General features: G+C 42.0%; 1 protein-coding gene across 2 annotated transcripts in view; it reads right to left on the bottom strand.

Annotated features, from left to right (window-relative positions):
* Positions 1–1,800: 1,800 nt before the first annotated feature.
* rtn3 (reticulon 3) overlaps positions 1,801–11,988 on the bottom strand; it is a 34,669-nt gene continuing 24,481 nt past the window's right edge. For both annotated transcript variants that reach the window (XM_034676203.1, XM_034676202.1), the window contains exons 3-8: positions 7,907–8,114; positions 5,871–6,009; positions 3,838–3,907; positions 3,634–3,680; positions 2,605–2,663; positions 1,801–2,518 (exon numbers count right to left, since the gene is read on the bottom strand). In XM_034676203.1, the coding sequence (XP_034532094.1) occupies positions 2,470–2,518; positions 2,605–2,663; positions 3,634–3,680; positions 3,838–3,907; positions 5,871–6,009; positions 7,907–8,114 (572 nt within the window). In that variant the 3' untranslated portion in view covers positions 1,801–2,469. The remainder of the gene's footprint in view (positions 2,519–2,604; positions 2,664–3,633; positions 3,681–3,837; positions 3,908–5,870; positions 6,010–7,906; positions 8,115–11,988) is intronic.

Genomic DNA, 11,988 nt, shown 5'->3' with positions numbered 1-11,988 from the left:
GCTTACACTATGACATGCGCGTCAGGCAGTCCAAAGAAAAATAACCAAAAGTGACAAACTGAGCTCTATGATCATAACACCTCCAAAAAACAGCCTCCAGTGTTCAACAGCTACACTTTTATTCAACCTCGCAACTCTTGATGGTGTTTCAACGACTCCAGAACCTCAAAATCAACTCTCAGGTCACTGTGGAGTCAAACATGCCAACATGAAAGATTTATTAGTTTTCAAAGTAGAATCTCAAATTTTAATTCCAGTCCTTTGGAAAATCTATGTCATTTGAACTTTTATTGTTTTCATAATTTCTCTCTTTAAAAAGTATTGTCACCTAAATATAATTACTTTATACACTTTCAATGCTGTGATGTTTTTAATAGTAGTCTAAATGCAAAGATTCCAGCAGTGGTTCATCATTTTGTTTTAACCCCCGACCACAAGGGCAGTGCAGTAATCTATTTGGAGAGTAGGAGAAGAGAACACAGGCCAAACTGTCATATTGTAACAGTCTCAAATGTATCACAACATTTAGTGCCAATTCTTACAAAACAACTGAGCTCCAATTCACCAAACTGCACCTAAAAGACGGACAGGAAAATTGTGATACTATTTCAAAATAAAGTCATAAATTGTGTTTGTCTTCAAATTGCATCTCTGGAAACAATTAAAGCTTAATTTAGTGTAATAAATTAGAAAGGAAAATAAAATAAAGTCTTTTAAATATTTAAAGGCAGACAAGAAAATCTGCACCTTCATTTTTATTATCATGCCTTGCATTTAATTTTATAATTTCAACTTTGTGTTTATCAGAATTCGTTCTCTTTAACTGTCAGACACTGAATTTATTATCTCACTCTCGAAATACACATTAAAAAAATCTAGAGCTTGCGTACTTCACATCTTTTATGTCCCAATGATTGAATTTTAACATTTTCTCAAACTGTCTGAAGTTGCAGTTGCACAATAAACAAAAAGCTATCAATGTTTTAAACTAAATTGCTGATAAAGTAAATCTTCGGTGTGTTTGTAGATTTTTCTTCCAGCTCTCGTCAAAACAGCGTCAGAAATCATTTAAAGGGGATTTCTTTAAAGGGTTGGGTCATGTTTTTAAGGGGGTGTGGCCAAACTTGGGCACTGAGTTCTGCAGAGGGGGTGTGAAGTAAATGCTCTCCAGCACTCAAATCAACTAGTACTCAAAAAGATGTTTCCAATGTGCTACACTGACATAAAGTAGCACTCTTGGGGCTCCGTACTTCTGATCACACACACTGAACTGAGAGGGATTTTAGGATTACAGAAGTGTAAACACACATCAGAGTGCTTCTCTACCTTCTCTCGGGAGGCCTCTGAAAGTTTCAAACAAACTCTGTGAAATGACACTTAACACAACTGTTACAATGCTGTCGTCAAGCTATAAGGGAGTCCAAGCAGCCGTCCTATGGTTAATATCAATAACGGTAATAAGTAGTGATGAGAAGAATCAAAAATTTACACGTGGATGTGAGACCTCAACACTTTGTGGCTTGAACAGGTGCAACAAAGGACTGCTGTAAGTCAGTAGGTAAGTGAGGAACTGTCTGTTGATATAAAAAGCGAGGCTAACGTGTTCCATACAGCAGAGAGAGAGAGAGAGAGAGAGAGAGAGAGAGAGAGAGAGGAGAGAGAGAGAGAGAGAGAGAGAGAGAGAGAGAGAGAGAGAGAGAGAGAGAGAGAGAGAGAGAGAGAAAGCCTTAGTGTATTTACACGTTCAAAAAATGCATCTGATCAAAAGAGGGTGAACTAGACCAAATTATCACAGCTGGCTCAGTGTTTCCAATCCTTTTATTTCAACCTGCTCACGGGTGTAAAAATTAAAATTCAGGCATTGCAGAAACTTACATACAGAGGAAGTGCCTGGAAACAAACTCAACAACAGGCTGAACCCAAAACCAGCTTTTTAACTCACGCCTATCCGACGACAGCTGCAGAGCGAGAGACGAGTCGCGTTAACACCCAGAAGCTTGTTAGTTAATTTCAGAGAGATGTGGTTAAAGTACAGACATTTGCTCTTTTATGTGACCGTCACCCCGCCTGCTGCTGCTGCTGCTGCTGCACAAAAAACCAGGTCATAGATTTAGTCTAGTTCACTCGACCCTGCCTCCATCTCCCTGTGGCTCCACCCACAAGACAGTCGGGGTCCACGGCGGGCGTTACATCACTTCCTCTCTAGCGACGTGCTTCCTGTCTGCACAGGCACAGTTCTTTTTAATGCTTTAATGCGAGTTAAGCTGCGCAGTAGTTTTACATTGAATATCGAGTAGCTCAGATTTTCTACCTAGCAGGGTTCAGTGTAGGAGGGTGCTGATGGTGGATGGAGGAAGGGGAGGAGTTAGACTGGGGGGCGGGGTTTCTGGAGAGAGGAGGAGGAGGAGTTTAGGATGGTGATGAAGATGAGGATGATGGTGATGTGGAGGTTTCTAATGATGGGGAGGATCATTCAGCTTTGCTGCGTTTCACAGCTCCGGGGAGTTTCTCTTGCAACCTGCAATAAAGAAGAGCGTTAAAAGAATCTGGATTAAATCGGCTCTTAAGATCTTTTATTCAAGGACGGATTATGAAGTCACTCACTTGGCCATCGTGGTGTTGACTTGAGTGCGTACCAGGTCGATGTACTGATCGATCTGGGTCTGCAAGAAGCAAAGAGGAAGGGAGCGAATAAGACTTCAGGAAACAATTTAAAAGGAAACTGAATTTATTTTTCACCCCTATCATCCTGCAGAAACATGCAGCTCTCCATTGCAAATTCTGTATCATGCTCCTCCTGCTTTTGCTCTCCATACAGACTGTTTTTCCTGAAGACACCAAAGCCTGCTGACACCTGATTGGTCAATACTACTCAGACTAAAAGAGAAACCAGAACACTTCTAATACTACACAGTTCCTTCATTTTTATGTTTCATCTGTAAACTTCACTCTGGCTTCCTTCAGTGGTATGCACCTAAAATAGAAACTGATGTTCTTGTAATTAACGGGTCTTCAGTTTGCTGAAATAACATCATGATGCAGATTAGTCAAAAGTCAAGCTTTGTCAGGTCTGTAGTCAAGAGGAGAAGAAAACTACTTTTACAATGTTTGTTTGTTGAATGGAGGTCTATGAAAGAGGATTAGAGACACTGATGTTTTTTTTAGGTCTGACCTTCTTCACGTTATGTTCCATTTGTTCTCGGAATTCTGAGATCAAAGACAGAATTACAGTATTCTGTCTGTATGGAACGCAACAGCAGGTGTTCTAAAATTCTGTCATCACTGTTTTTCAAAGCATACTGACACCTGATTGGTCGATACTAGTCAAGGGTTTGGGGTGGTTCTTGTTTCTGTTTTTAGTCTGAATCCAGGCTCTACATTTCCCTGTAAATAAAGTTTCGGAGGATGCAAACAGCCTCGTTATTTGTCCTGACAGTGAGATGACTTCATGTCCTCAGCAGCTGGACGACAACAAGAGAGACCCAGAGAGCCTTCAGTGTGTGATGCAGACTGCAGTCATCCAGTGAGCTCACTGCCGCTGGGCGTGTTGGCCAACAGCTGCAGTCAGCGCTGCCCTCTGAGAGGGCTCATCAGATAAACTCATAACGGCCTGTGACGGAGGATCACGCTCACCTTGTTCTTCTCGTAGACCGGAGGAATGGCGAAGAGGAGGATGTTAGCTGGAGGACACAGAGACAGGACATGTTAGAGGATAGTGACACTCAGTAAACACTGTTTTCTTCACTTTCAGTAAATAAAAGCTTGCTATTCTGAATGTGGACATCATGAAGGGAAGCAAAGAATCTTAACAGTCGTGTCTGTTGTCACGGTGCTCACCGAGGATGAGGATGGTGATTCCATTGAAAACAGCTCCCACGTAGGTCAACAGCCACATGACCACAGCCAGCTGCAGGACAACACACACAAAGACACACACAGGTCAGTCAGAGACTGACAGACCAACAGACATGTTCCTAAAACACATGCTGTCACAATAAGAATCACAGGTTAGTTCTAGTACAGAAGAGACTCTCTGTTCTTCACTATTTAAGATAAACAAAACTCTAACATCATGTCTCCCTAAAGAGAAATCTAGAGAGTGATGACAATTCTTCTAAATGAACTAACTTCAAAGACAGAACACCTGAAGAGGAGAGAGATGTGCAGCAAAGACCCGAGGTCAGAATCAAAGCCACAGCCACTTTGACGAGGATTCAGCCTCTGTAAAGGTGCTTTTCAACTGCAGGAACTTCCCCAAGGATCTAGGAACATTTTGAGGAACTATGCACATTTCGACAGCAGGAACCAGGGTCTAAGTTTAGTTCCTGGGTAACTAATCTCCCCCTGAAAAGACCCTATTCGGGGGGGTAGTTTAATAACTCTTAAACATTGGTCTTCTCTGAGCCTGATAGTGTGAATGCGTCTCGGTCAGCTCCGGTGTTACAGTCTGAAGAGGGACCCTGTAAACTGGAGACCTTCAGCTGAACGTGTCAGTGTTTGTTGAGTTTACAACAGCTGTTGAAACACAGAAGGAGTCCTTGGGAATGCATCCTAGTTTAGTTTTTATTCAAATGTTTAAATATCCTCATCAGATATTTAATGATCATCTAAAGACGTTTGTGAGGGATGCATCCGGCTGAAAGTCTCCAGTTAACAGGGTCGCTCTTTAAACTGGAACACCGGTCCATCTCTGACATGGCTTTTAAAATGTGTCTCCTTGCTTTAAGTCGAGCGTTTTGAATCCTCTTTGTCTCTAGAGCTCGTCTCCTTCCAGGTGTTGATTCAGTGAATCCATCTGTAATAAAGCATGATCAAAAACAGCACAAGAGGAATCTCCTTCATGCTAACAAGCTAACTGTGATGTCACACATGACAATGCCGGCCTGTCTGTCTCCTTCAATTACTCTAAATTAAATAAAGTTTAAACCTGACCGGCTACAGAAATGAGGAACACTTTTCATTCTCACTCTGTAACACTGTTTCTAAATGTGCGATGTCAGATTAAATGATTCATGAGCGTGAGGTATGAAGCTCTGTCAGATGGTTTATGTAGTCGGTTCAGTTATTAATCTCACAGGTCACACCTGAGAGAGAGTTTATATCAGAGAGACAAAAGCAGCGTCACACCCTGCACGGCCCTGATGATCCATACACAGGTGTGCTCACTCAGGTGCACCGATCACCCTGACCCACAGTCCCTGTTCCTCCTGTTCGATGTGTTACACCTGTTAGGGAGGGACGACAGCTACATACCTAAATACCTGCACAGTTTTTAACTTCTAAATAATCCAAAGCACCTGTGTGAAGTGACAGACTTTAAAGAAGTTATTTCATGTTTATTTCAGCTTTTTATAAACTCTGCAGCTCGTTTTAATGACAGGTAAAAGAAACCGACATGACTCTGTAGTGGAAGTCGCTGTACTGCGTTAAAAACCGACATGACTCTGTAGTGGAAGTCTCTGCGTCCACAAAAACAGGTTAAAACTGAACCATGCAAAGAGGAAACCATATATAAACATGATCCAGAAACACCGGAGACTTCTCTGGACCTGAGCCCGTTTAAGATGGACTGAGGAAATCATGGACTTAGGGTTTTGATAAACTGTTTGTTTGAATGGGCAAAGATATAAATCCTAGCTCAGACTGGTTAAAGATGTAGATTCTTCTTTTCTTGTAGAGTCACAAAGAAAAGCTCGTGAGGCATAATTTGACTCGTGCTGCACCAATCAGAGTTAAAAGAGGCTGCGCCCAGGAGATCAGTCTTTGTAGGCCACAGTAGGGACAGATCTACTGCCATAACAAGCAGATCGAGTGATACAATGAGAGGATGATGATTATGGTCCGAGGGAGTGAAGGCCGGAGCCGCTCACCTTCAGGGAGTCCACGAGGTCCTCGACCAGGAAGAGGCGGCTCATCTGCTTCAGGGCTCGGTTGATGTAGGTCAGACTGCAGTCCACGTGCTTACGGAAGGTCTCAGGAGGGATGCTGACATCCTTATCTATCAGCGTTCTGCAGAGAGAGAGAGAGAGAGAGGGAGAGGGAGAGGGAGAGGGAGAGGGAGAAGGAGGACAATTTAGCCCTATTGTCTTCTATTAAATGGGAGATTGTTGCATTAAAATGTCAGAAAGACGACATCCTTAGACGTCTTTATTTGTCCACATCTCAAAGAAATCCAGTTAACCGTCATAGAGGAGGAAGAAAACTAGAAAAGTATTCACATCTGATGAGCTGAAAGTAGAAAATCTTGACTTTGACAGCCAAATTGTTTCATTTATGTCACTTACTGTGGATAAATGTAAAGGTTTACGTCTTTTTACCCTCTTACAAGTTGCAGCTTTTACTCTGAGATAGTGAAAAGCACCGAGACAACCACAGCACAGATGTAAATATTCATGTTCCAGCAGCTCTGTGGTTAAACTCTGCTTTTTCCACTCCTAACATGTGATTCTTTTTTAGTTTAAAGGCTTAATGAGCTACGATTACAGTGTAGCCTTCAGTCTTTGAAGACGAGCAGCGTCCTGAAGCGCCCCCTGAAGCTCCTCGCCTCTAAAAATAAGTCAGAGCAGACAGGGACGACGTCGAGCGACATCACACCTGACCTCTATCACTATGGAGCTTCGTCCTGCGTACAGCGGCTGGTTGTTAAACATGTGGCCGTGCGCGAAAAGGTTATAAATTAATAAACATAATCATATGACCGCATTTATTTTTATGTGGCAGCTTTTACACCTAAGACAAACTCCCTTTGACGATAAGGGTTATCTTTACTCTTGGTCCTTAATCGACAGATGGGAAACAGTTAGAGTAATAATGATGTCAGCACGCTCTGCTCAAAGTCCAGACCTCAGGCTAAAGGTGCTTTTCAACCACAGGAACTTTCCCCAGGAACCTTTTGAGAAACATTTAATCAGCAGCGACCTCAATTGTAAATTTAGTTCCTGGGCAGTTAATCTCCTGCGAGTAGTACTTTCTAAAGATTGAGGAACTTTTGGGGGCGGGGCCTACCATGCTGAATGTTTTTGATTGGTAGAGTAACCTCAGTGTTTTTATTTCACCCTGCATCCATAATAACATCACACACACCTGTGATTCACTTGGTTTAATAACTCCCGAACATTGGTCTTCTCTGAGCCTGATAGTGTGAATGCGTCTCTGTCAGCTCCCAGTGTTACAGTCTGAAGAGTGACCCTGTAAACTGGAGACCTTCAGCTGAATGTGTCAGTGTTTATGGAGTTTACAACAGCTGTTGAAACACAGAAGGAGTCCTCGGGAATGCATCCTAGTTTAGTTTTTATTCAAATGTCCAAATATCCTCATCAGATATTTAATGATCATCTAAAGACGTTTGTGAGGGATGCATCCGGCTGAAAGTCTCCAGTTAACAAGTTGGCTCTTTAAACTGGAACACCGGCCCATCTCCGATGTGGCTTTTGAAATCTTCTTGCTTCAGTTTCTTCTTTCAGCCCTTTGAATGTCAGAGTGAAACAGCTTCACAGCTCGCTGCTCTGCAATTATCAGGATCAATAATTTATGATTCTTATGTAATCTCAAACTCACGAGGTGGATTATAAATCTTCTCGTGTGAGTGTTTTGGTTTGAGTTGCTGCTGAATTTGCAGACGCTCCTGTAAACCATCTGAATGCGCAACTTATCAACATTTCTGACATACCGAGTGATTCTGCTACTTCAGCTGCTCGGGGTCTGGATGCTGACTGAAACACTCACACATCTGATTATCATCTCTGCTTCACTGTTTGGATGTTTTCAGAAACCTTAAGAAGCAGATTTGGTGCCAAACCAAACTGTCTGTGTCACAACTTTCAACATCTGCTGTTTGTTTGGGTAATAAAACAACAACAAGTTTTTGGTTCCTCTGGGGTGAAAGTTGTGTTTCATGGTTTCTTACTTGAAGGGGTGTCCCTCGCTGGACTTCTGCACGGCCTGGACTACAGACTTGTAGATGCGGAAGGTGATGGTGACGCAGAGCAGGGCGAGCAGCAGGTAGGATGCCACGCTGATGACGCTGAAGGCCGCCAGGGAGAGCAGCATCAGCATCGACACGCCGAACACCAAGCCCGACTTCTTGGGGTCTCTCCAGTGGATCAGATCCTTCACTGCAGAGAGGAGGGGGAGAGGTTAGATGGAGAGGTCTGAAAATCATACTACCTTATTGTGGTGAGGTCCAAAAGCTCAGCTGAGGAGCTTTATTAGTTTAGTGAAAAAGAAATGAGATCAGAGTTAAAATACTGGGTCTGTGTTTGAGTCACAGGACACAGCTACAGCTGCCTCTCTGCTTTATTATGAAAGTTTAAAACATGCATTTCACTCTTGTGATACATTTCTATGCAAAAAACAAAACCTGTCTTTTGCAGGTCAAAATGCAAAATCTTTCTTTGCTGTTTTAGAAAGCTTGAATTATATTTTGCAAACAGACCGTATAATTAATGGAGGTAGTATCCGTGACGTCACCCATTTGTTCCCAAGCGCTGTTTTGAAGCCGATCGTTGGCGGGAGCCTTATTGGAAATGTTGAACTCAACCAAACTTAGTGTGAGGTAAAGAAGCGGGCTTTGAGCCTCCTAGCCAACAGCTACAGATTTCCCGCCTGTCAGTCAAGTCAGCTGTCCCTCTCATAATGGAAAACTGGTAATCTTAATATCTTCAAAAATGCTGCGTTATAAAAAAATTCACCTCCTGTACAGTGTGTGCTGATCGAGAAATAAGCCATCCAGACTACACTCGTTTTTTATACCAGGCTGTAAACATGTTTATTTCTGCTGTAAAGATTTTCGGCTTTTTGAATTGGTGTGTATGTGGTTTCTGGTGCTTCTAGAGCCAGCCTCAAGTGGACACTCGAACTGCAGTTTTTAGCACTTCTGCGGCCAGAGGTGCCCGCTTGTTTGCAAAGCGGTTTCTTCTTCTTCTGACCCCACTTTTGTCTTATACTCAGCCTGATGTAAAGTTAACTCTTCTGTTTGAAGCTATGATAGATGAAAGTCAACACTTCCTGCTAATGTTTCAACAGACAGGATAAACACCTGTGTTGTAACTTCCTTGCTATATTTAAAGACAGTTTTAGGATGTTTCAGACATGTAGGTCTTTATTTAATCTGTATAGGTGGAAAGCTTTCTCCTTAGTGGATCTACTTCTGGTGCTTCTCCTCTGGGAGCGCCGTCTTATAAAAACCATTCTCACCTCAATAAACGAATGAAAGACAAGTCCTAACTTTATTTTGTCGATGCTTTAAACGGTCACAGACGTCATGACTGAGTGTTTGTTTTGCAGATTTCTGAACGAGTTCTAATCTGAGAAAAAGTTGCATCAGCGCAGCCCGTCTAATCACCGTGCATCTTCGAAAGCGACAGACACCCCGTCAGACTCAGAATCACATGGCGGCATAATCCCCGTCAGTAAACAGTGAGACGGACCGGCTGTCGCTGTAGGAGGCAGACGCTGGTGTTCAGGGAGCTGCAGAGTCCGTAGGAAGCACTTAACACGAAACTTTTCCACAAAAACATTGACGTGTGGGAGTTTTAATCCCAGGTAAGCTGCCGGACACATTTCCAACACCACGTTCCCGTCTGTGGTTTTATAACTTTGCAGAGAGTCACATCTTGTATTTTGAAATCTGATCGTTCAAATCAAACTCGCTCACACCCTGCAGACTTGTCTCGTGTGTATTTCAGCTGCTGCAGGAGCTTTTAACGCCAAACATCTGTGCTTCAAAGTTTCACTGACAGCAGCTTTAAAGAGAATCAGCAAATCAGAAACAGCTGGAAACTATTAGAGAATAAAATCTGGATTTATAAGCTGCAGTGTGCTGAATATGATCTTCACTTAGTGCTGCAATGATCAGTGTGGTGACTCAACAAAGAGCAGTGTTTGCATCTACATTAAGGGCCTGAAGCTGGGCTGAATCAAAGCCACACCCACTCTGAGAATGCAGTCATGCTGAAGCTTCAGATACCAGCGCAAATATTTGCAACCAGCTGCATAAATTAAGAATATTTACTGTCTTTAAAAATAAGTGCGTGTGCAGATCTGTCTCAGTAAAACACTCAAGCATCATCAATCTTCAGAATCTGCCGTGAGGAGTCAGCGAGGAGGCCGCATCATGTCTGAATGCTGGTCCTGTGTGGAGTGCTGCATGTGATCGCCTCTATACCAGCCGGTTATGTAACGCTGGCATGCTCCGACCGCCACTCCTTCCCTCTGCGTGGGGAAAAAAGGGGGTATTTAAAAAAGCCTTGTGTAAGTGGAAGAGAGACCACGTGGGCCGATGCCTCGGGGACGTTCAGGCCTCTGTGCTCAGACTAGTTTAATGGGAGCACACGTTATTATATAGGACCCTCACACACACTCACACACACACTCACACACACACACACACACTCACACTCACAGCTACTATTTCAGGCTTGTTTAAAGCATTTAACTTCAGAAGGAAACAGAGCTGCATCGTCTGCATCATAAGATACAAAAAATAGATGTTTGTTTCTTTAATTTTGCTCTACAGAATCTTTTTTTCCACCCTCACACTGCAGAGATAGTTCTGATTCATGGCGGTGTTTTCATGAAGCCATAAATCAAAGCAGCATTTTAAACGTATGTAAATGCAGGAGGACGGAAACAGAGCTGCAGCAGTAGATCCATTATTAAGTGTCAACCTGTGCAGAAATAACAGATCACTGTTTTGCTAAAAGGTTTAAATGTTGGAGGAAAACGGTTATCAGCCTCTCGAGTTTGAAGATGATATGAATGATCAGAAAAAAGCAGATTAAGGGAATTTATTTGGATTTGAACTAAAAAAAAACAAACAAGAAAATTAGAGACGCCACCGTGGCTAAATGGCTAAAAAATGTCAGTCAGTCTGAATCAGAAACACGCTGCTGATGAACAAAAGAAGAGATACAAAAAAATTTCTGCAAATACAAAAACTGCTAATAAAAGACATGAGTCCAGGAGAGCTACCGGGACGTGGACCGCACAAAGACAGTGGACAGCGTTAAAGCTGCAGTAGCTAACACTCACTCTGTATACAGAGCCTGACAGCTGGTACAGTCTGCTAACGGTACAGTCTGCTAACGGTACCGTTAGCTTCACGGCTAACCTGAAGTCAGGAAGTGGATCTTTGTACAAATTCAAATAAACAGATCTTTGATAAATTACATACAAAAGATAAATGTAAACATTTAAAGCAGGTGATGTTTTTTGTATAGGAAACACAAAGTGAATGAATGAAAAGGAACTAATAATAATAAATGCTAATAATTTAGAATAAAAGATAAATAGAAATGAAAATAAAAATAAGACCAATAGGTTAATATTTAAAAAAACAAATAAATGCAAAAGGTAAAAAAAAGCAATTAGAACAACAATAAAAAAATAGAAAATAATAAATAGAAAAAGTAAATTGATACTAAAAATAAAAATAGTAATAATTATATACCAAAAACCAATTGAGAAATAAAATAAAAAAAATCAACATGTGATAATCTATAACGAGAACAACGGGGAAGTAGATCTTAAGCACAGCTTGCCGTCCATAAACATCGGGTGTTTTCTGTAAGCGTTGTGTTTGTGTACAACTGTCTCTCAGGCCCCGCCCTCAAAGATAGCTTGTTCTGACAGTGCCAACTACCTCGCCTTCCTCGCTCTCAACTGTCAATAATACAATCTTTTACTGCTCCAATGAACGCCAACTACAGGCCTGGAGCACTTCTGCTGTCATGCTTTGAGTTGCAGTGTTTTAATTTTGCATTCTAGATTTGCAACTGCTCTTTTTTTCCATTTGCAGCAGGGTTGCGGTTGCATTCGTTTTGGACTTTGGAAGATTGTTTGGCCACTTTAAAAGGTGACATATCATGCAAAATTGACTTTTTAATGGTTCTCTACCTGAAATATGTGTCCCTGGCATGTCTACAAACCCCCCGGAAATGAAAAAAATCCATTCTGCCCCTGTTCTGATTTCTACACCTTTCTGTAAAT

This window comes from Notolabrus celidotus, chromosome 23 (assembly GCF_009762535.1).
Source record: "Notolabrus celidotus isolate fNotCel1 chromosome 23, fNotCel1.pri, whole genome shotgun sequence".
NCBI classification, from domain to species: Eukaryota; Metazoa; Chordata; class Actinopteri; order Labriformes; family Labridae; genus Notolabrus; species Notolabrus celidotus.
The sequence above is the reverse complement of the archived record's forward strand: the minus strand, read 5'-3'. Positions and strand labels throughout refer to the sequence as shown.